Below are 25,103 nucleotides of genomic sequence, written 5' to 3'. Positions count from 1 at the left end.
AAAAAAAAAAAAAAAAAAAAAAAAAAGGAAGGAAAGAAAAAGAAAACCTACGACACACTACAAATACTGACTCAATAAAGTATATATTATTTTGGATTATTTGTACTGAGTCCCTCCACTAGGATATAATTGTTTCGCTAGATTTCTTTTGGGAGAAAAGCTATTTCAGTCATATAATTTCACGAACTTTTCTCAAGCATGCAAACTATACATTCTATTAAATGTGACTTTACAATAAAGATTAATTAATCCTGTTTCAACACTGTAGAATTACTAGATAGGTTCTGTTTAACGTATGATTCCTTCTCCTGAACAAAACAGATATTAACAAAAAACAGAATTCAAAACTGACCTCATATGAACTTCATCATCACTGTCTATGTGTAGCAACCGCCCTTGTAGACGCCGCTCTTCACTGCGAAGCTGTTTCCTCATTTCTGATAACTCCATTATTACATTTTTTTTCTCTTCTGTAAAGTCACAATAAATAAAAATTAAGACAGGTATAAGAACAGAAGATTAAACACTTATCATAAAACCTGCCTTATCATGAAACAAAAATTTTTGTTTTTTGTATATCACATTCATAAACACCAGTAAGACCCCACACACATTTCTGATAATACAGGAATTTTAAAAGTTAAGGAATATTTTTGGGGTGGGGAAAGTGCAACTATAAAGGGGCAGCACAAGAGCATTCCTCTGTGGTGATGCCACAGTTCTACATCCTGACTGTATAGTAGTCACACAAGTTTTACATCATACAAACACACAGAACCACACACAAAAGCAAACACACATCAGTTACTTCATTTTGAAACTGTGAACCCTGATGGAGTCTGTAGAACACAGCAATGTTAATTTCCTGGCTGTTGTTCTATGTAAGATATTACCACAGAGGGAGCTGCGCGAAGGGTACACAAGACCTCACTATACTCTTTGGCAACATTCTCTGAGTGTAGAATTACTTCAAAATAAAAAGGTTAAGGAAGATATTCTAGATTACAAACTTCATAGTTAATTCTACCTTCTGCACGGAGCTGATTTCTCCTGGCAGGTACTGGAGGAGACTGTGCCCTGGACACGGAACTTTCCTGTTTAATAATCAAAACAAAGATATACTCAGTGTGTCTTCCCTACTCAGAAGTTTGAAAAGAATAAGTGCGCTCGCTCTCTCTCTCTCTCTCTCTCTCTCTCTCTCTCTCTCTCTCAAAAATAAACGTTAAAAAAGAAATCTCTTCCTTCTTAAAAAAAAAATTCTTACGTCCTCCTTCATCACTCACGATCTATTGTCCCTTCTCTACTTCTCTCCACAGTCATCCCACTTTCAAGAAGAATAGATGCAATCTGGGTACCTACATCCTCATGCCCATTCACTCCTCACCATACAGCTACTGCCTTTGCTCCTACACCCCATCACGCCACCAACACAGCTCTCCCCAAAGTCACCAGTGATCCCCAATCACACAGGTAATAGGCATTTTATGCCCTTATTTTACTTGCCCAGTAGCCTCTGATATTGCCACTCTGTGTCACTTTGTTTCCTTTCTCTGGTTCATAAATATTTAATTCCCTGGTTTTCCATCCTCTGCCCTCTTTGCTTTATCCAAACTCATCTTAGACTACAGTAGTAATCAGATAAGCAACAATGGTAAGAGCTACCAAAACTACAAAACCAGTCCAGAGCGCCTTCCTTAGCCACAACCTCTATTTTCAACTGCCTACTCTATATAAATCTCACAAGAAGCTTGAAAGTTGTCACTACCCCACATACACATAGTCAGTAAATACCACTATTTGCATCTCTTAAGTATGTCTTGAACTTGTTACCCATTCTCAGTTGTTAATGTCACTGTCTTATCTACATCCTCAAAGTCTCACAGCTGGACTTCTGCAAACCATCTTAACTTGTTTCTGGGTTTATGGTCTTGCCCGACCTCTAAAATACACTGATCTTCTACACATCACTGCCTGAGAGAACATTGTGCAAGACATATATGGCCAGTCTCCTACTTATGACAGGTCATTCTCTTACTTCAAGTATTACATGTATTCTCATTCCTTATCTACTATAGACCTCCTAAATTAGAATCTCAGAGGGTGAGATTCAAGACAATGTTCTAACATGTTTCTTTGTCTATTCCAGTAGTTAGCTTGTTTGGTATCCACTCATCTATTGGGAATAAAGTCAAACTCCTTAGCACTCCATACAACATCCCACATATGTTCTGATGGATACCTCTGTTGCCACCTTGGTCAGGCATTATCAGGCCAGACCAAACCTGGTATACTGTCCATTTGCACCATATGGCTTACACTTCCCTCCATGATTCTGCACACACTGAAAGTCCCTCCTGCTCCTCTTTATGGCAAATTCCTACTCCTTCTTCAAGAGTCAACTCAATGAATCACCCTTCTGGAACATTTTCCCAGCTCTCTATTGATGGGAGCTCAGTATAAGGGACTTCATTAGCATAACTACAGCTAGCCAGATGATAAATTATCAAAGAAAAGGCCTTCTTGCAGGGCCTGGACAAGAACCATTTGCTAAATTATAATCTGTCAAAAGAATTTAAACTTTAGGGCACCAAACATCAACTATAGCTGAAGCAACAAATAAATGTAAACATTATCCATACTTCAGATCTGAAAAAAATGTAACCTGGCTAAATATAATGAATTTTTAAAAAAATCTCATTCAATTCCCCCCATCTAAAATAACTTAGCTAAGATTAACATATCAAAAGAAAAAGTATATACCTGAATAAAGGAACTTATAATGCTGTCAACTGAAGGAGGTCTTTGGAGTTTGCTTGCAATCTTGTTCTGAAGAGCAGGAACCACAGGAGAAGGCTGTCTCAAGCGCTGAGGGGAAAAGTATACACACATACGACCAATATATGTATGTATATACACATACGTGAGTGTGTGTGTACAAACACCCCTAATAGTTAGCAAGACCATTTAAGAAGTACAGAATGCTACTCCTTTTATTTAATAAAATACTTTCTATCAAAAAAAGTCAGAAATTCAATCATGTAAGATCAAAAACATCAGTTATGATAAACATAAATTGATTTAGATATTGTTATAAAAGGACTCTCAGATTAAAATAAAAAATTCAATAAACTTAAGCAACAGTATATACCAAATATTAGGAAAACAACAAAAACAAAAAGAACTAAAGTATAAAACTGTCTTAGTAATACAAAGAAATAGGACAACACAAAAATCAAAAACTCTTTTCTGGAAAATAATATGAATAAAATTCTAAAATCCAGATTCCTTGTCACCAAGAGCATCTTTGATGAGGGAGTTTTCCAGCTCATTCTATGTTTCCACAAGAAAATAAAACCGGGTTTTAGTTTACAACAAAATAAAGTCAACAGTTCCCAACTTCACATTAAAATCAAAACACTAAAGACATAAAAACTCCCAACAAAATGCAATAATAAATACCTGGTTAAAAAAAACCTACCCAGGCCAGACCAGAGTGTATGTGTGGATATGAAACAGCTCACTTTGCATGATATAAAATCAAATATCACTTTCCTGGTGACTTTGATAAAATTAGAAATCTATGAGAAAATCTTTTCTTTTAAAATCACTAGATGACCACAAGCAGGAATTATACAGACAATATAAACCCTATAAAGAACCACAAGAGGATGAAGCAATCAAAGCATACTACACATAATAAGAAAACAAATAACTATCAAGGAAGCAAAAACAAACAAAAAAGTCAGAAATTCAACTAATATGATCAAATATATTGGGTATGATAAAAAAAAAAAAAGAGGTGAATGTAGGCATCACTATTCAAAACACTCTGTAACTCTGATTAGGATTAAAAAACAAATTTTTAAAAAGCCCACAAAGCCAAATTCAAGAAACTAAATATATAAATAGCTAACTACAAAATAAATGGTGAAACAAAAGTAAAAACTGAGAGAAAAGACAAAAATATCTATCAAGCATACATGAATAAAAGAAAAATTACAGCTAGCAAGGATAACTTCACAAATGAGGGCAAAATACACTGAATAGAACAAAGCAAGTTTAAAACTATGGTACTTCAAAATTGACCTATAAGAGTCATAAAACTGTATATTCCTAATGAAAGCATTTTCTCTTAAACATAGTAAGAAATTGCAACTTGTGGAAATTGTGGAAAACTAACAACTATCTTTCATTCTTAAGTAATCAATTTTGTAAGAAAATATTCTGTGTTTTCCACTCAGTTTTTCTACAAGCCTAATATGGCTCTAAAAAATGTTATTAACTTAAAAAAATGAATGAATGACACTTGAATAGTATTTTAAAAGGTGGAACAAATATATATCCAACTTTATATCCTACGAATGAAGGATATAACATTACTAGAACTCTGAAAGAAATAAAACAAAAACATAGGCGTTGCTTATATATTCTCTTTTAAACAATGTTTCAGCAGATTCTAATTATAAACATTTATCTCTATAACCATAAAACCCTGGGGTGAGAAATAAAAGTATATTTGAACCAATCAGAAATGGTTTGTGTCATCTATAGTAGGTTACATACCGAATAGTGTACCAAACCACATCATAAATAAACTAGAAGAGCCAACTGGTTAAAAGTAATTTTGCAAATACTCTTTAGAAAAAACAATGGCTGTATAAATCTAAATTTCTGAAACTATTTTCTTAAATTGGGCTAAACCTACAGCACACACAGAGTTTTTTCAAGGTGTGGTACAGCCTGACATCCAAGCCCCTAAGAATACCTGTAAAATGCAGATTACTGGACTAACTTCTGACTTATTAAATCAGATACTCTATAAATGAGACCTGAAGATGTATTTTTAACAAATCGCCAGTGACACTTATCCTTATAAAATTTTAAATATAGCTCTGAAATATGAGCAATGGTGTAAACTAGAGCTTCATAGGGGCCAATTGGCTTTCCTGAGAGAAAACCTCTCTAATAACTTTAATCCACATACCTATGGATATCCACCAGTCTCAGATATGGACTTGAAACCAATCCATTGTGAGGCACCAGGTTTTTTTTTAATTTCCAATCCATCAAGGATAAATACGTAAAACAGAGTAAAAATGAACTACTAGATACATGAAAAATTTTTAAAAGACATCACACTATTCAAGTCCAGCTTAGATTCAACAGACATATGATTACTTTGACAAACTGCTACAAAAGTTTCCAAACATCTACTTTCCATTTCCGTACTTACTCTTATCATGAATAGCTGATTGGGTGCTGCTCCAAAGACCATACAAACGAGATTAAGAATGACTAGGGTGAACAACCCCTTACATTCACTGAGGGGGAGAGCAGCGAAGCCCAGGAAGTTCAGCACACTGCACCCAAATGAAGAGGCAAAATGGGAGGGAGGAAAAAAGGCATCACCTGTGCCATTTCCTGTTTGTGAACAACTCCATGACTCTCACGGTGAAAGTGGGTTAAACTACAGGTTTAATCGACATTTTTGTCTGAAACTTACTTTTGTTTCTTCCCCGATTATATTTTCTCTTGCATAGTAGTGCTGAAGCTGAAGATTATGTTTTTCTTCTTCTTCTTTCTTCTTTCTTTCTGCTTCTTTCCGTCTTTCTTCAGCTAACCGAATAAGCTCTTCATTTTTTTGCCTTTGCTTTAAAATAAAGAGAAAAATATACACTCCATACATACATTCTATAGTTTATTCAAATATTTGCTATCTTATTTGTCTGAAATGGATAAAATTGAAGATATATCCTCTAGTAGATGATACAGTATCCTTAAAAAGAGGCTGTCTATTTAACGATTAAGTATTAGGCATTTTTCATAACATCCTAGTCTGCCTAAACCAATTTTTGGCTTTAAGAAGTCATCATTTATCTCTCTTCTTAACTCAGTCTTTCACTTTAAAATAGTATCCAATAAATGAATATTGATCTGATACTTTCTAAACGTACTCCAAGCTGTTCTCTTCTGTAATATCTTTCCAAACTCAACAGAGATTTCACTGTCAGGGTAAGGAGAAAACTAGAGTAGGAAAAAAAATGCACCTCCTCCTCTTTCTCCCTTTTCTTTTCCTGTTCCTCTTCATACTCTTGCTGAATTCGTGCTCTCTGTTCTGCTAGCCGTTTTTCTTCTTTTTCTTCTGCAATCCTCAGTCTCTCTCGCTCTGCTTCCTCTCTTTGTTTCTTTTCCTCAATCTAAAGAATTAAACCTAGTTATTACATTGCAAAACTGCTGAAAGTTAGAGTATCATGTAGTATCTTCCAGTACCCTATGAATTCAACATTCGTAACACCCTCTTTTAAGTTCCTAAATTCTTCAGTTTCTTATATTTTATTAGGGAGGCCACATGATGTAATGTTAAGAATTATAAATAAAATTGCATCTCCACCAAACACATACACACTGGGTAAACTTAAGATATTCTTATTCAGTTCTGTCATCTGGTAAAAAGAGTTATTAGTGTCTTCTTCTCCAAGGAGTGCTCAAAGAATTGAAGTAAAATAATGTACATAAAAAATATAACAGTTCCTCCTGTTTAGAGGTACTCAGTAAATAACTCATAATTATTTTATAATGATTTTTACTATTATGTCTCAAAGTTCCTTAGCTTAATTAGTATCTGGAAACAATAATGTAATATTTTAGCATTTAATCATTCCATATGGAAGACTCCCTTCCCCAGAATGCCCTTTCTTCTTTCCTATCTACTGTCAAGTGGTAAGGTAAACAAGGATTTTAGCCCCAAGGATTCATATTAAGTTTCATCTTGAGTCACCTGGGGCCTATAGCACAAAGTACTCTAAAGCAATACTCTAAGGGAGAGTCTAATATCTAAAAGTAAGAGAACCCTGAGATACAGTCTACATCCTTCATGATGAGGTAAGGAAGAATGGCAGCATGGGTATTGGGTTTTCATGACGCTGCTTTTAAGGTTATTAATAGATTTTAGTTACTTTTAAGTATGAAATGGTTATGATTATTCATATTATTTTCATTGTTATCTATATTTCCTCTACTTCAAGGCTGTTATATCTAGTGTTACCAATCTTTTGAGCTGTAAGAATTATAATCTTTTCACACATCTCATGACTTTACATGCTAGGCCTTCTTCCAACACTTCTTTTACACAACACTATTAAATATGCACAATCCTAATATTCAGTACTAATAGGGTAAATAATCACTTCTTCAAGTACAATAAACCTAGATAAAATGTCATTTATGATCTATGCAACAAAACTTCACATTTAACACTCAGTTCTCCCTTTTCCCTTTTCCACCAAAAAATAAAAACAATCACAAGATCACTTCTCCATTAATGGTCAGCATCATAATCATAAATAGATCACACACCTAAGGAATCCACAGAAAATGCCACTCCAACAAAAATGCTACACACTAGTTCCACAGAAAGAAGAAAGCTATCATACAGGTCAGCGGTTTTACAAAAGTGCTTCAAGGGTTCTGCAAATATTTTATCGTATCTCTAAAGCTGTAATTAAAAATGACATGTAAACACTCATGTGTGTTATTTACCAAACTTTAACCATATGAAGGTTTCTGCTGCATTAACTTTAACAGTATACCTTTTTTATGCATGCATGGAGCTACGGGCTTATCTTGCCATCTTTGCACATGGATATGAATCTTTTATAATATTTCTTTTAACACAAGTTTGGGGATGATTCTTGTCTGACAGTTTAGTGTTGATAGTAATAAGTACCATATAGATATTTTAAATTTTTTTAGACTTTTGTGTTGGATTTTGGGGGAACGAGTTTCAAGAGGCTGATAAAAGAAAAATACGTCTAATCCCAACCTCTTAAACAAATTCTTCTTAAGTTCTACTCAAGGAGGTTATCTCTCTAATGCAAATTATCGTGGACTCTTCAGTAAGGAGCAACATAATGTGTATGCTCTTAGGGGTGGCTCTTAGGCCACCATTTGAGAGCAATCCATTCACAGGCACACTCAGGGTTTACAGGGTGGGAGAACGGAAGACTAAACTTAGTCTAAAACTAATATAGTCAAAGCTTCCTCTATTACTAGAGGAAAGACTCAGAGCTCTCTAGAAATGTACGTGCAATACATCCAGGAGACCTGGGTTCCAGCATCGGCCTCAAAATTTTCAGGCTCTGCCACCATGGTGAGTCTCTTAGCCTACGCTTTAGTTGCATGTCATAAAACAGAAATAATGATACCTTCCTCACAGAGTCTGAAGATTAATGAGATACTTATATGCAAAAGTATCCCATAAATAATAAAAGGCTATATAAGTTCAAGATTTTTTCCCCTGAATTCTATCCTAAACCATGCTAACACTTGCGAAGTATAATAGGAACTAAATAATTCTGACTCCTGTCCGAGAGTATCCCACAGAGCACTTCTAGTTCAAAGGTGACTCTGACCCTCAATTAGCTGCTACCTGACTTGAGTGGCCAACACCATTGAGACCTCTGATGCCACTCTCCTACATTCAATAACTCTATTCATTTTGTTGACCCTTAGAAAGGTCTGTCCATCCATTTCCACTGTTGCCACTGTAGTAAAATACCCTTGCTTCCAATCTTTTAAATCCTTCAAAAATACATGCTAAACACTAATTCCATATCAATCACCCCTAAGAGCATACACATTATGTTGCTCCTTACTGAAGAGTCCACGATAATTTGCATTAGAGAGATAACCTCCTTGAGTAGAACTTAAGAAGAATTTGTTTAAGAGGTTGGGATTAGACTGGATAGCCTTAGAGGTCAGACTAAGGAATGTGGACATTTTCTGTAGAAAAGAAAAGCTACTGCCAGGTTTTGAGTAGCAAAAGAAGTAAAAAGTCCTGTCAGAGGAAGACTACTCAGGCCACAGGATCAATCTGACACTGGGATAGAAGTGTGGGTGGGAAGGCGTGTGCAGGTGAGGAGAGAAGAAAATGTGAGTCCTTCTCATTCACCTCAGGCTCCACCCCTACGATTCATCCCTGTGTCTACAAGAGTAGACACGGAATGAAAGTTCAGTAAGTCTGTTTGCTTAATAATACTGGATGCTCAAGTGTCTTCATTTGGGCATTTCTACTATTTTTAAATGCTATTTGCTTACATACATAAATGGGGCAAATAACTACAAAATGTGATTATGTATGGTTTTTAATAACACAAACTATACTGAGTCAAGAATATCATATCACTTGGGAAAAAACTTGATTGTCTACTAACACATAAGTATCTAGAAAGATTCATTCTATCCCTAAAAATGAATATTTTAAGTCTTTCAGTTTAGAAATTTCAGCATTCTTTAACAATTGATTTAATAAAGAAAAGATTAAGACAACTGACATGCCTAACATGTTTCCATATTCCTTTTTCAGATATAAATGAAATACCATTTTAGTACTACCTAGATCTTATATAAATGAGATACTTTAAATAACTGTGCAGTATTTTATAACTTATTCTTTTTTTTCCCCAGCTTGTAGAGAATCTTTATTTTATGTACTTGTCACCATATCCCCACACTACCCAAGACTTTGGAAGAATGCGTTTATGTTATAAGTAACAGGACTTTTGTTTTCTACCCATTTCTTTTTTTTTTAATAGTTTATTGTCAACTTGGTTTCCATATAACACCCAGTGCTCATCCCCCAAGTGCCCTCCTCCATGCCCATCATTCCCTTCCCCTCTCCCCCTTTTCCTTCAGCCCTCAATTTGCTCTCAGTATTCAAGAGTCTCTCATGGTTTGCCTCCCTCCCTCTCCCCAACTATTTTACCCCCTTCCCCTCCCCCATGGTCCTCTGTTAAGTTTCTCCTGTTCCAATTATGAGTGAAAACATATGGTTTCCGTCCTTTTCTGTCTGACTTATTTCACTTAGCAGGACACCCTCGAGTTCCATCCACATTGCTACAAATGGCCACATTTCATTCTTTCTCATTGCCATGTAGTATTTCATTGTATACATAAGCCATCTGTTCTTGATCCATTCATCAGTTGATGGACATTTAGGCTCTTTTCATGATTTGGCTATTGTTGAAAGTGCCGCTATGAACATTGGGGTACATGTGCCCTATGCATCAGCACTTCTGTATCCCTTGTGTAAATCCCTAGAATTTATTCTTTATCCTGTGGATAAAATCTTTACAAGTTTGGGTTTATTACAATTCTAACAAAACTTAGAAACTATGATCAAATAAGTACTTCACCTGAAAACGAAGAAAGTTCTTGTATAATTCTTGCTGTTTAATCTGAAGTTCAGTTGGAGGCTCACAAAATATATTTCCCCGAGCAAAAGGAGAGCTCTGTGTTTGCATATTACCTTGAAAGAGAAATTTTGCAAAAACATCCCATTACTCAATGCTTAGAATATCCTAAAGGTTAAAGAATAAAGTTTGCTAATAAATCCATACTTTGAATAAATGTGCTAACTATGGAAGTCCAGAAGTTAAATCAGAAGAGAAAGGCTGAGATTAAATCTAAAGACCAGATGAAAGGTCATGAGAGAAAGAAAAATGGTGAAACAAAAACAGTTTAAAAATCATACTATATCAATACTTGAAAGACACTAAGGAAACAAAGGTACATATGGAGAGGAAAAAGGTACATCTCTAAGTTCTTATATGAATATCCTTTTAAGGATATGCTTAATTACATATTGAAATGTATTATGTATACATATATTAAAAAGTTTCTAAAATTGTTTTAAAAAATTAGTAATTCCAAAGTCTTTTTATCTATCATTCACAAAAGATTAGAAAGCCAGCTCTGTAAACATTGTTCTACAAAATAGGAAGATTCTTTTCATCATTATGATAATTTTTATTTAGAAATTCTATCAAATTAATGGGATATAGGGGCACCCGGGTGGCTCAATCAGTTGAGCATCCAACTCTTGATTTCAGCTCAGGTCATGACCGTAGGGTCATGGGATCAAGTCCTGTATTGGTCTCTGCACTGAGCTTGGAGCTCACTTAAGATCCTCTCTCTCTCTCTCTCTCTCTTTCTCTCTCTCTCCCTCAGCCCCTCTCCTCCACTCGTGTGCTCTCTCTCTCTCTAACAAAAGGGATATAAACATGAAAAATACAAATATGCTATATGTTCCTATAAATAGTATTAGACATTCTGGGGAAGGATAAAATTATTTCATAAAGGCAACTTGAAAAATAATTATACCCCAGGAGTCTCTCTTTAAATGCAAGAAAAATAAATTTAAGCCTCACATAACTTTTTATATTATTTTAGTTACTGACTCATTTTTCTGTACCATCAATATAAATCATATATTTCTCTAACTCCTGCTTTGCATTTTAGCTGCCATTTAGGTCTATTTTGCTTCTGTATTTAAATTTATTGATGCTTAATTGAACAGATCAGCAGAGTGCTCACTTCAGTAGCACATATACTGAATAGATCAGCAGAAAGTCAGAACAATACTTAAATATTAAAACATTATGTACGGTAAGGTGCACGTCATGGCTCAGTCAGTTACGTGTCAGACTTAGGCTTGGGTCATGCTCTCAGGGCTCGTTGAGTTTGAGACCCACTTTAGGCTCTATGCTGTCAGGACAGAGCCCACTTCGAATCCTCTGCTTCTTTTTTCTCTGGCCCTCCTCTGTTCATACCCTATCTCTCAAAAAAATAAACAAACATTTAATATTAAAAATAAAATATCATGGTGAAAAGGTAAATTAGCAAAACAAAATTAAGTTTTTAAAAATAAGGTTTAAAAAAATAAATTATAAAAAAGTCATAAGGAAACACATGCTCTATACAAATAAAATGGAGATGTGTCGAGGCATCATAATAAACTAAAAACTAAGTTTAAGCCAAATTACTACAGACTTCATAAATATGGTTCTTCATTCTAAAACCAAAAAGTAAAAGAAAAATGGCCTCAAACAGACCTAACGAAGAGAAAACATGAGAGGGTAAATAAATTTTAAGCACACATTATAACATTTAATTTTCAGATATATTCAAGTTCCCTAAGACCTTTAAGATATTAAATGCCATATATATATGTTTGAACACACATATATAAACATATATACATTCACATATATATGCGGGCACAATAAGAAATTGGGTGACTAGATAGTTTTCTTATATTCAGAAAGTTTATCTTAGGTTAATTCTCAAAAGGGAAATTTTAACATTTTATGATGTTGTATGGTTTCTTAAACTAAGCATCCTGGCTAAAATACCAGCACCAAAACCCTGGCAGTGTGCTGAAAGTCCGTAAATTCTGCTGTGTGTATTCAACAATCAAGCTTATGTGTTTTCTTGGGAAGGGGCCATAGAACTGTTGATTTTCCCAGTGTCTCTGCTTGATAAGCAGAGGTAGATGTCGAAATTGTTATTACTATGATAGAGAAAGTTTTGGGTGGAGACAGAACTACCAACAATACCAGGCGTGGAAGTAAAGGGCAGACAAGGACTTTGTGGCACTAAGATCTCAATACAGACTACTAGAAGAAACACATGAAGAGAAAAATAATGATGTAGCAAAAAAAAGGTCAAAATCTCTTCAATAATGAAAGGTGTTTTTACTGAACACTAGGTTATTACAGACACACAGTGAGAGCCAAATCAGTAATTTCATCAAAATCAAAAATTTCTATTTTAGTGCTCCAAAAATGAAGACTGAATCCACTAGATAAAAATATATTGTGGATCAAAGTAAGAAAGCACTTTCTTGTAATTAGAGATCCAACAGTGGAACAGGCTGTCCACGGAAACAACAAATTTCCTAAAGTGTTCAAAAAGGCCACAGAGATTAGCACTACCATCAAAGACTTGAAAGATGAAAGGTTAGTGATTCTAATCATAGCTCCTTACATAATCTGCCTGTTTGGCCAGATAACCATATGGGTTAAAACTTTTATTTTTTTTAAATGTTTATTTATTTTTTGAGAGAGAGAGAGTGTGATCAGGGGAGGGACAGAGAGAAAGGTAGACACAGAATCTGAAGCAGGCTGCAGGCTCTGAGCTGTCAGCACAGATTATGACCTGAGCCGAAGTCGAACACCCATCCAGCTCCGCCTCCCAGACACCTTCATATGGGTTAAAATTTCATATTTTATTCAGGGATATTTCAGAAAAGTTTTCTATTGTGAAGTTCTTTCCTAGTCTAAAATCAAAACTTTTGTGGAAGTACAAAAGCAGAATTTGTAGTAAATAAATGGTTTCTCTTATAGGCATCAAAATAGGGCAACATTTAGTACAAAATATTTTTTAATTCCTTTGATTTTTAAATATTTAACATATTTTCATATACACTTGATAAAAAAAGATGCTGACACCTTTTCCTACCAAGTCATAAAGAAAGATACTGAATAATTTTCTATTAATAGAACCTTTAATTTAAGAATGTTGTTTAATTACAAAACAAAGATATTTGCTTAAGGGGAGCCTGGAGTGGCTCAATCAGTTAAGCATCCAGCTCTTGATTTCACCTCATGTCATGATATTAGTTCTTGAGTTTGACCCCCAAGTCAGGATCTGCGCAGATAGTACAGAATCTGCTTTAGGATTCTCTCTCTCCTCTCCTGCTGCCCCTACTCCATGCACATGCACACAATACTCTCTCTCTAAAACAAATAAATACACAGTTTTAAAAAAGATATTTGCTTAAGAAATGGAGATTTGATCAGATATCAAATTAAACTTTTAAAAGTATTAAACTTCATTTCTTTGTACTTTGTGGCTTTACAAAGGAAGGTAAATAAATGACTACAAAATAAGCAAAAAAATAAAAATAATAATAAAATATAACAAATAAAAAGTTTCTTTGTACAATATATCATATCACATCTGATGCATCTTCACTAATTCAAATACCTTTGGGTGTAAGAAGGAAAAGAGACTATTTGTGGATGTGTAAAGAGACTATTTGATTTTAAGAAATGTCCTCCCAACAGCAAAATGAAAATTTTAGCAGCAGCTGAAGTATATGTAAGTTATAAAACTCAGAAGAAATACATAGTATTAAGAAGCAAACTCTATTTCCCTATCCACGTTCACAATACTTAGGAAAATAGTTTAGAAAGGGTATTGTAAATAACATAAATGTGTTATGCTTCTGAGTACCTAACCTCTCAAAATCACAACATGAACTTTGTCAGACAACAGAAGAGAAATATTACTGAAGACCTTTAGAAATGTAAAACAAACAAACAAAAATAAAAGGTGATTAAAAACCTGAGTTTTTATTTGTAGAATCTTCTAAGTTCTCAGCATGTGAGGCGGCTAAATTTTGGTCTAGAGATACAACAGCCCTTTTATCTTCATATGTCCTTGCATCTGGGTTATGGTAGGCATCTATATTTTGTCTGTGCATCCTATTCAAATCAGCTGAGAGGGAAAAATAAATTCAACAAATACATTTCTATAATTAGTATGCTTAATACATTTTCTTAGTGTAAAGAAACAGAGAGAAAACAATAGGATACAGTTGGAATAATTCAAATGGTATCTTGGTGCCCTGAAAACGAAACAAAATTATTAAAACCTGTAAGATGTTCAAAACATAACCTTATGAAATAAAATCAGTTGAGACATTAAGAATATATAGATCTTTGGGGCGCCTGGGTGGCTCAGCTAGTTGAGCATCTGACTTAAGCTCAGGTCATGATCTCCCAGTTCTTGAGTTCAAGCCCTGCTATGCTGACAACTCGGAGCCTGGAGCCTGCTTCAGGTTCTGTGTCTCTCTCTCTCTCTGCCCCTCCTCCACTTGGGCATGCGTGCACATGCTCTCTCTCTCTCAAAAATAAACATTAAAAAATATATATTTTTAAAGAATATATAGATCTCTGACAACCATAAAGCCATATTCATATCTATGTTACTTCATAGATACAGAACAAACACCAACAACTCAAAACAAGTCCTAGTGAAATTTACCCAACTTCACTAGCTTTCCTAATGAAAAAGTACAATCATGTAGTGTAAAGTCTTAAAATATGTTCATAAATTCTTTGACAATCCTCTTTTAAAAGATGGGGCTCAATTCCCCTCCCTTTGAGACTTAGTAATAACTTCCAAGGATACTTCATAAAAGACTACGGTTTCCACCTTACTTGATCTTTTGGATCAGTTACTCCAAAGAAAGTCAGCTACTATATTGTAAGGACGCTAATGAACTCTCTCTCTCTCTCTCTCTCTCTCATTCTCTCTCTCTCAAAGATAAAAAATAAAACTTTAAAAACAAATAAAAGGGAACTAGCAATACATGATTATAATTTTTTAAAAAATCAGTCAACATAATTCACCATATAGCAACAGAGTAAGAAAGATGAAATTATCATTTCAAAAGATGTAGAAAAGCACCCAATAAAATTCAACATACATTAATGCTGAAAACTGAGCCAAAAGAGAATGTCCTAGACCTGATTTTTAAAAAATCTACAAAAAACCTACAGCCAAGACTGAATGCTTTCCAGCTGAAATCAAGGACAAGACAAGGATGTCTGTTCTCAAGATTTCTAAACATTTTACTGGAGTTCCTATCCACTGCAAATCAACTAAAATAACTGACAGGCATTCATATGGAAAGGAAGAAGTAAAACTGTTTGCAGATAACTTAACTGTCCACATTAAAAAATCACAAAGAACCTACAAAAAAAAAAAACACTAATAAAACTGAATTAAGCATGCACAAATCAACTGTTTTTCTACATACTGGCAATGAACAAAGGAATACTGGAATTGTTTAATATTATCATTTAAAACAGCATTAAAACACATGAAATATTTATGGATACAATTAACAAACTATGTTACAAGATCTGAAAACTGCAAAATATTGCTAAAAGAAGTTAACTAAGAATAATAAGTAAATCAATATTTCACATTCATGTATCAAAAGATTCAATATAGTTAAGATGCTGGCCTTCCCAAATTGATCTATAAAGTCAATGCAATCTCAATGAAAATCCCGCCACAATTTTTTTTTGTTCAGACTGACGAGAGTAAAATTTATATGAAAATGCAAGGGAAGTCAAGTTAACAAAACAATCTTGAAAAAGAAAAACAAAGTTGGAAGAGTCACACTTCTCAATTTCAAAACCTACTTCAAAGCCACAGTAATGAAGAGAGTATAATATAGACCTAAGGATAGATATCTAGATCAACAGAAGAGTCCATAAATAACTTTATAGTCAACTGATTTTCAACAAAAGTATCAAGGCAACACAAAATGTTATAAAATTGAGTGATTGTAGTACAGCTCCGTGAATATAGTAAAAACTGCTGAACTGTGTACTTTAAAGGGATAAATTCTGTGGCATAGAAAATCAGATCTCAATAAAGCTATTATATATATGAAAAAAAAATTAAGACACAGAAAGATAGAGGAACTATTGGCTTGAAGGAGACTAAAGAGACATGACAACTACATACAATGTGGGATCATGGACTAGAGTCTGGAACAGAATAAGATAAGGGAAAACCCAAATAAAGTCTATAGCTTATTTAATAGCATCATACACATTTTAATTTCTAGTTTCGGTCACTATACCAAGATTATGTAAGATGTTAACATTAAGGAAAACTAGGTAAAGGGTACCCTTTATATCTTTGTAACTCTTCTCAAAGTCTTGAGTTATTTCAAAATAAAAAGTTGTTTGCTTTTTTAAAAAACACAATGACATATTCTTACTAGAAAGGCTAAAATTCCAAAGAAGAACAATTACAAGGGCTAATGAAGATGAAAAGCAACCAGAAATCTGTGCTTCAAAATAGAACCACTTTGGAAATGATCTGATTGCTTCTTAGGAAGTTAAATATACACTTATTATACATCATAGCAATTCCATTTCTGTGCATTTACCCAAGAAAAATTAAAATTTATGTTCAGATAAAGACTTGCAGGTGAATGTTTATAACAGTTTTATTTATAATAGCCTTAAATTGTAAGCAACCCAAATATCCATCAACTAGTAAAAAAAAAAAAGGATAAAAAATTGTGGTACCCCCACACAGTGCAATACTATTCAGTAGTAAAAAGAAGTAAACTACAGGCATATGCATCAACATGAATAAATCTCAAAAACATTAAACTAAAAAAAAAAAGACACAAAAGTCAATACTATTGTGTCAGAATACAGATCAGAGGTTGGCAAAGGTATGGAGCTAGATACTGGAAATGTTCTATATCTTGATTGTGGCAGTGACTACTGGAATCAGTTGTTAAAACGTGTTGAGTAATAAAAGGTGAATTTGGGGGACACTGGGTGGCTCAGTCAGTTAAGCATCTGACTCGATTTCGGCTCAGGTCATGTCACCGTTCATGAAATGGAGCCTTGTATCAGGCTCTGCAATGACAGCACAGAGTCGGCTTGGGATTCTCTTCCTCTGCCTCTCTGCCCCTCTCCCACTTACACACTCATGAGCTCTCTCTCTCAAAAATAAATAAAACTTTTTTTTTAAAACAGTGAATTTTGTCCTATGTAGATTTTGTCTCAATAATGAACATAAAAACAAACAAATCTAACTGGGGCAAATAAAACACATAAAAGAAACACAAATACGTAAATATATATGAAGAAACATTCACTCTCACTATTAATCAGTTAGAACCAAGAGATACTTTCGTTATCTTTCAAAGTGGTTAACTGTTTTTCTGTTGCTGGTTTTCTTTGGTATAGTTTTAAAAAAATTTAACACTCACGTAGCATAACCATATCAGGACCCAGAACAGTTTCATCACCCCGAAATACTTCCACATGCTATCTCTTTATAGTTCCTCCCTATCCCCACCACAATCCCTACAACCACTGATTTGTCCTCCATCCCTACTGTTTTGTCATTTTGAGAATACACATGTATGTAACCATTAGAAAGGGGCTTCTTTCACTTAGTGTAATTCCTTTCAAATGCCTTCCAAGTTATTATGCGCATCAACAGTTCATTCTTTTAATTCCTAGGTAGCCATCTCACTGTATAAATGTACATTTTGTTTATTCATTCCTCCACTGAAAGACATTAGAACACAGTGGTGTTTTTTAATAGGAACCTGAAAAAAGAACTTTAATGAATAAAGAACATAAAAAGGAAACATTTTAAGTGTCGTACAAATCATAAAAATGAGATTTACTTCAAAAGGGTTGCTACTATTCCAATCGTATGGGTAACAGATCTTAACAAGAAAAGCCAGCAACCAAATTAAAATTAGCAAGCATCAGCAACGTGCAGGGGATATACGATCCTGGTTATCACATGATGAAAGACACAGGTCTTTACTACGTTTCAAATATAACAGAAAGCACTCAAACAGCCTCAGAATGGGACATGGCTGGGGCACCTGGGGGCTCACTCAGTTAAGGGTCGGACTCAACTTCAGCTCAGTCATAATCTCACAGTTTATGGGCTCAAGCCCTGCATCCGGCTCTGCACTAACCACACAGAAGAGCCTGCTTGGGATTCTCTCTCTCCCTCTCTCTATCCCCCCCCCACTGCTTGTGTGCACTCTCTTTCTTTCTCAAAAATAAATTAAAAAAAAAAAAAGAATGGGACATAACTAAGAAGTAAACTTTTACTGCCTTAAACCTTAAGCCTTGAGCCTCTGAGAAATAGGGACTGTTTCTTGTAGCACTTTTTGCTAAATGCCTGGACTAATACCTGTACTTTAAAAGGAAATGCCATGGCACTATCTTTACTTGAAAAAAATAGTGTTTTTCTACTATAGATCCAAATAAACATTTAACTTTTAAAATAAAAAATGTCTATGTATCACCTAAAATTATCTCATCTATGAAAAAGAGTTAAGAGTTCTAGTCTTCAAAACTATGAGGAGCTATCTTAGTAATTTATGTGGACTCAAAAACAACTTTTTTTAAAAGTCATCTTTAACAAAGAAGTGAAAGCATAATATTCAAGAACTCTTAATAACTCAGTGTCAAAAAGTAGTCTGACTACATCCCTCAACTATCACTATATTAATATATAACATCTAAAGAACACAAAATCTACATTTTTACCATCTAATGGTTTCTATTTTTCATTTCTCATTTCTAATGAACACTTTTCAAGAATCCATCTTTGTCTTTTATTCTCATCTAAAAGTTAATAGAAACCATCCTAATATATATGACAGGTTGTAGAAGTCCTCTTTTTTCTAAGTGCTTTGCTGCGTGGTTTCTAGAGCAAACATTTTTGGTGATACTAACTGAAAAGACAACAATATGATTGTACAACCTACCAGAAAGTTTATGAGATCAAGTCTTTATTTTTCAACAGAATTCTTGCACTATGCAGTGTATGGCTATATATGAAACACCACATTTCACAACTATTTCAGCTCACCTATTTTAAATATTTTTAACAAGAGGTTTATTATTTTTACTAGGATATTTCTTTTAAATCTAACTACTAGCTTGAATAAAAACTTACCAATTAACATGAGCTTTTCTCTGCAACTGAGTTATCACTAGAGGATGAAAAATGTGTAACAAAGTTAAATAGTACTCTGAAGAAAAAAGACTTTCCCAGCTGCTATCACATTTATTGCAAAATACTTCTTTTGCATTAAGCTACATAAAAGGAGACCTTGCCTTAGAGGCTACAATTCCCACTTCTACCCCCCTTTCTTTTAAAAATTTAAGAACAGTTCAGTTTCTTTTAAAAACAACAGATCAGTGTAAGTAACATACTTATCAGATTTCCTTGTGCGTCTCTCAGAGGAGCACCGCCTCCACCTTTCCCCCAGGGGTTATAACTTCTCATTTCAGCTTCTAATTTAGCTTCATATTCTTCTTTTTCTTCACGTTCTTTCTTCCTTCGTTCTTCTCTTTCCCGAATCTTGATAACATTAAGGGATATTTAGAAGTGCTGACAAATATTGTGATACAAAAAGTTTTGTTTTAATACTGGCTTTTAGTTTTCTTATTAGGGAACAAACCTGGAAAAATTTTTTTCCTTTCTACTTCACTATAAAATTTAAAGTCATAGATCAATGGAATACTCCATTTAAAAACATTTCCTTGGCTAGAATAAACAGCTACCGGCCCCTTACATCAAGCCACGAGTACTTTTCCAGCCACTGATCTGATGCCAGTTGAGAACTGAGCCAATTCCTCCTTCCACCCCAACTTTCACCTGAGCCACTCCCTCCCTAACGTCACCAGTTGCATGAGGACCCTACTTTCCTTTTCCATTTATCCTTTCATGGGACCTGGCCAGCCACAAACTACTTCCCACACCTCACCAGACTTACTCTACCCTGGACAAACTCCATTCTCAGAATTCAAACAAGTTGGACAATTCTGGGTTACTTTAAGTACAACTTTATGAAATTAAACAAAAAAGTCTTTTCATCAAGTATAAGCATAGGGTTGGGTCTCTAGAGACATCTGGATAGGCAATGAATAAGTATCTACATTTTGGGAAGTTACTTTTAAAATCATAACCACATACATAGAAAATTTAAGCACCCACTCCAACACGGCCATGGAAGTCATCACATGCATGAAATAAAATTCTAGGATTAGGAAATCTAGTTTTGTCAGTGGTGTTTTTTAGTATGCTCACTTGAAAATAGATAAAGTCATTCTTTTATTTGTAGAAACCTACCATCCAAAAAATAAAGTAATTCTCTAATTTAAAAAAATCAATTTGCAAGGAGGTTGCCCATATAAAAACTGAACAAAAGGGGCTTTAGAAGAAATCCAGTGGTAGAGCACCTGGGTGGCTCAGTCTGCTGAGCGTCTGACTTCGGCTCAGGTGATGATCTCATGGTTCATGAGTTCGAGCCCCACATTGGGCTCTGTGCAGACAGCTCAGAACCTGGATCCTACTTCAGATTCTGTGTCTCCCTCTCTCTCTGGCCCCTCTGCTCATTTTCTGTCTCTCAAAAATAAAGATTAAAAAAAAATTTTTTTAATTAAGAAAAAAAAAAGAAGAAATCCAGTGAAACTTTATAGAAAAGTACCTAAGGTGGACATATACCTACCAAGAATTCCAGGATCCTTTCAGAGATATATAGATATTCCCCCCCAAAAAAACAAACATTTGATAAAATTACTTTTAAATAAGCTCTCTTCAAATATTACAAACTACAATAGAACCTATTCTCCTCCTCCCTAAAAGTGTTCTTTTTTTTCTCTTAGTTCATATTCCTGGCCTCAGTATTCACGTAGATTACAGCATACAACATACAGCATCATCCTCAAGCCACCTATTCTTTCTCAGTCCCTACATCTAAGTCCTATCAGTAAATCCCAGAGCTGCCTTCTGGATATTTTCCCATCTTCCCTGTCTGGTTCACGGCCTTGTTCCCTCCTGTCTAGCCTGCCTCAATAGTTTCATGGTTCCTCCGCCACATCTCTTTCCCAATCATACACGTCACAACTAGCTATCCTCCTAAAACTTTTAAAGCTGTTGACTATTCCTTTCACACTCTGGCTTAAAACTTCCTCCTTTAGGCTATCCATACATACAGGATGAAACTGAAAACTCCTTCTTAGCTAAACTTCACAATCCAGCACACTCTGACATTTTGGCTCCTTCTCCCACATCAATTCCGTTCCCTGTCTATGCCAGGAATTTAAAATCTATTCACTGTGTATCATACAATTCCTCTGCCACATAGAGTTCGAAGGGACCACTCCGTTAACACATAAGATGTTCAATATTAAATGTATGAAGGAACGAATGAATGAAGAAATAAGTGAATACCTGTTGCTGCAAAGCTTCTTGGTAAGCCTGAAGTGACTGTTTTGAAGGCTTTGGTTTATCTTCAAAAAATAATCCTGAATTTATTGTTCGATCACTTGTGATTTTCAGATCGTTCTGTCCAACCATATTCCTACATCAAGTGCACAACAATGTGTATGCATTTATGACAAAGCAAGAATAAACACTCCTTTGAAACAGCATAGCATTTAAGTAGATTTAAAAACAGGGTAAAATGTTTCTCTGTGGGTCGAAGAGAATCCTTCAGTAAATGTCCCCTAATTAAGCTCTCTCCACTGTCTCTGTTTTCACAATTAATGAAACTTTTAAATTTAATAGCTCTATTTCTTGACCTATGTGGCAGTTACATGGGGGTAAACATCAGACTCTTGGTTTTGGTTCAGGTCATGATCTCATGGGTTCATGGGTTTGAGCCCTGCATCAGGCCCCACACTGACAGCATCAAGTCTGCTTAGGATTCTCTGTCTCCCTCTCCCTCCCTCAAAAATGCAAATAAATGCAACAAAGGAAGCGAGGGCAAGAGGGAGGAAGGAAGGAAAATAAACATCAATCCTTCTCAAACTTTTCCAAAAACTTAAAGAGGAAAGACATCCTAGCTCATGCTGAAAAGCCGGCACTACACTGATATCAACACCAAACAAAGATGCTACAAGAACACTATAGACTAGTATCATTTATGACCACTACTGTAAAGTCCCTCAACAAAATAGTAGCAAGACAAATTCAAAAGCTTACTAAAAGGATTAAACACCACAGGCAAGGAGGGGATTTATTCTTGGAATACAAGGATAGTTCCACATACAAAACAAAAATCAATCAGTATTATATACCACATTAACCGAAAAAAGCAAAACAAAAACAAAAACAAAACACACAATCATCTCAATTGATGCAGGAAAAGAAATCTGATAAAACTCAACATTTTTTCATGATAAAAACACTCGACAAACTACAAATAAAAGGAAACTACTTCAACATAGTAAATGCCATAGTTTCAAAACTGAGAGCTTTTCCTCTAAGATTTGGAAGAAGGCACCCACTTTTACTTCTTTTATTCAACACAGTACAGGAAGTAGTAGCCAGACCAATGAGGATAGAAAAATAGGTAAAAGGCATCCAAATTGGAATATAAGAAAATCTCTGTTCACTGATGACATAATCTTACATATAGAAAACCCTAAATTATTCCACACTCACAAAAAGAACATGTTTCACACACACAAAAATTAAGCAATGACAGGATACTATAAAACACTTCTGAAAGAAATTAGAGGGCATTAATAAATGGAAACATCCTCTCCTTATGGAGACTCAATATTGCTAAGATGTTAATACTATCCAAAGTTATGTACAGATTCGATGCAAGCCTTATTAAATCTCAAGAATGTTTCTGCAAAAACAGAAAAACCCTTACTAAAATTTATATGGAATCTCACGGGACTCCAAATAGTCAAAAAATTTTTTGAAAAAGAATAAGCTACAAGACTCACACTTCCTGATTTCAAAACTTACTATAAAGCTACAGTAATCAAAACAGCATGGTTCAAGCATATAGACAGACGAATAGACAGCTCAGAACTATGGGGGGGCCTGGGTGGCTCAGTCGGTTGAGTGTCCAGTTTCGGCTCAGGTCTTGATCTCACGGTTCGTGGGTTCAAGCCCCGCGTCAGGCTCTGTGCTGACAGCTAGCTCAGAGCCTTGAGAATCATCAGATTCTGTGTGTCTTCCTCTCTCTCTGACCCTCCCCTGCTCATGATGTCTCTCTCTCTCTCAAAAAATGAGACATTTAAAAATTTTTAAATAAAAAGAACTAAACATATGCATGTGAAGTAAAATAATTTTTACCAAAGTGCCATGACCATAAAATAGGAAAAGGACAGTCTTTTCAATAAATGATGTTAACACAATGATATCCTGATGCAAAGAATGAAGCTGGACCTTTAGTGAAACTTCATACCAAAGTTAATTAAAAATGAATCAAAATCCTCAATTTAAGACCAAAACACATAAAATTCTTAGAAGAAAACATAGGGCAAAAGCTTCACAACAGTTGATTTGGCAATGTTTTCTGGATGTGACACCAAAGACACAGTCCATAAAAGAAAAACAGGCTAAACTTCATGAAAATTAAAAATTTGTGTTCATCTATAGTGTTGCTATATACTACCAACACAGTAAAAAGGCAATACAAGAATGGGAGAAAATATTTGCAAAGCATATGCCTGATAAGGAGTTAATATCTATAATATAGAAAGAACTCTTAAAACTCATCAACATAAAAATAAACCACCCAATTCAAAAATGAGCTAAGGACTTAAATTGACATTTCTCTAAAGACAGACAAATGATCAAGAAGTACATGAGACTTTGCTCAACATCAGTAATTATAAGGAAATGCAAACCAAAATCACAGTAATACTTCATATCTATTACAATGGCTCTTATAAAAAAAAAATAATAACAAGTGTTGGTGAGGTGGTAGAGAAATTGGAACCTTTGTGTACAGTTGACAGGAATGAAAAATAATACTGCTTTAGTGGAATACAGTGTGGTGGTCCCAGCGGGTAACCACCATAGGATCCAACAATTCCACTTCCGGGTATATACCTAAAAAAAACAAAAGCAGAATCTAGAAGAGATACCTGTACACCCACGTTCACAGCAGCATATTCGCAAAAGCAAAACATAAAAGCAACCAAAGTGTCCACTGATGGATGAACAGATAAGCAAAATGTGGTATCTACACATGTTATGTATGCAGGACCTTATAAAGGCCCTTATAAAGGAAAGACATTCTTATGCTATACAGGAATTAACCTTGAGACATTATGGTAAGTAAAATAAGCCAGACACAAAAAGACAAACATATGGTTTGACTTCTAAGAGGTACCTAAAGTAGGTAAAATCAGAGAGGCAACAGTGGACAAGAGGAGGGGGAACTGGGGAGATGTTGTTTAATAGGTAGAGTCAGTTTTACAAAATGAAAGGAGTTCTAGAAATGGGTGATGATGATGGTTGCATAACAGTATGAATGTTAATACCATTGAACTACACACTTAAAGTGGTAAATTTTGTTATGTGTATTTTACCACAATAAAAAAAATAAGATGATAATACTAAACAGATCTACAGATTCTATATAATCTCTATCAAAATCTCTACTACTTTTTGGCAGAAATTGACAAGCTTATAGTAAAATTCATATTGAACTGCATGTGACCTAGAACAGCCAAAGCAATCCTGGTTAAAAAAAAAAAACAAAACAATTTGGAGAACTCACAATTACCCTTTTTCAAAACTTACTGCATACTATACTAATCAATGCTCCTGGCATAAGGGCAGACACATAGATCAATGAAATAGAATACAGAATCCCAGAAATAGACTCACACAAATATGTCCAGTGGATTTTGACAAAGGTGCAA

General features: G+C 34.7%; 1 protein-coding gene across 6 annotated transcripts in view; it reads right to left on the bottom strand.

Moving 5' to 3' along the window:
* Positions 1–25,103, bottom strand: part of CSPP1 (centrosome and spindle pole associated protein 1) — a 133,199-nt gene that overhangs the window by 22,776 nt on the left and 85,320 nt on the right. For 5 of the 6 annotated variants that reach the window (XM_029923133.1, XM_029923134.1, XM_029923135.1 and 2 more), the window contains 9 exons: positions 21,661–21,790; positions 19,638–19,785; positions 14,188–14,340; positions 10,194–10,306; positions 6,048–6,197; positions 5,504–5,650; positions 2,761–2,865; positions 1,028–1,094; positions 353–470 (listed from right to left, as the gene is read on the bottom strand). In XM_029923133.1, coding sequence (XP_029778993.1) covers positions 353–470; positions 1,028–1,094; positions 2,761–2,865; positions 5,504–5,650; positions 6,048–6,197; positions 10,194–10,306; positions 14,188–14,340; positions 19,638–19,785; positions 21,661–21,790 — 1,131 coding nt within the window. The remainder of the gene's footprint in view (positions 1–352; positions 471–1,027; positions 1,095–2,760; positions 2,866–5,503; positions 5,651–6,047; positions 6,198–10,193; positions 10,307–14,187; positions 14,341–19,637; positions 19,786–21,660; positions 21,791–25,103) is intronic. The other variant, XM_029923131.1, reaches the window with a different exon arrangement.

Source organism: Suricata suricatta, chromosome 15 (assembly GCF_006229205.1).
Source record: "Suricata suricatta isolate VVHF042 chromosome 15, meerkat_22Aug2017_6uvM2_HiC, whole genome shotgun sequence".
In the NCBI taxonomy this organism is placed as follows: domain Eukaryota; kingdom Metazoa; phylum Chordata; class Mammalia; order Carnivora; family Herpestidae; genus Suricata; species Suricata suricatta.
This window is presented reverse-complemented; position numbering and strand designations above follow the sequence as displayed.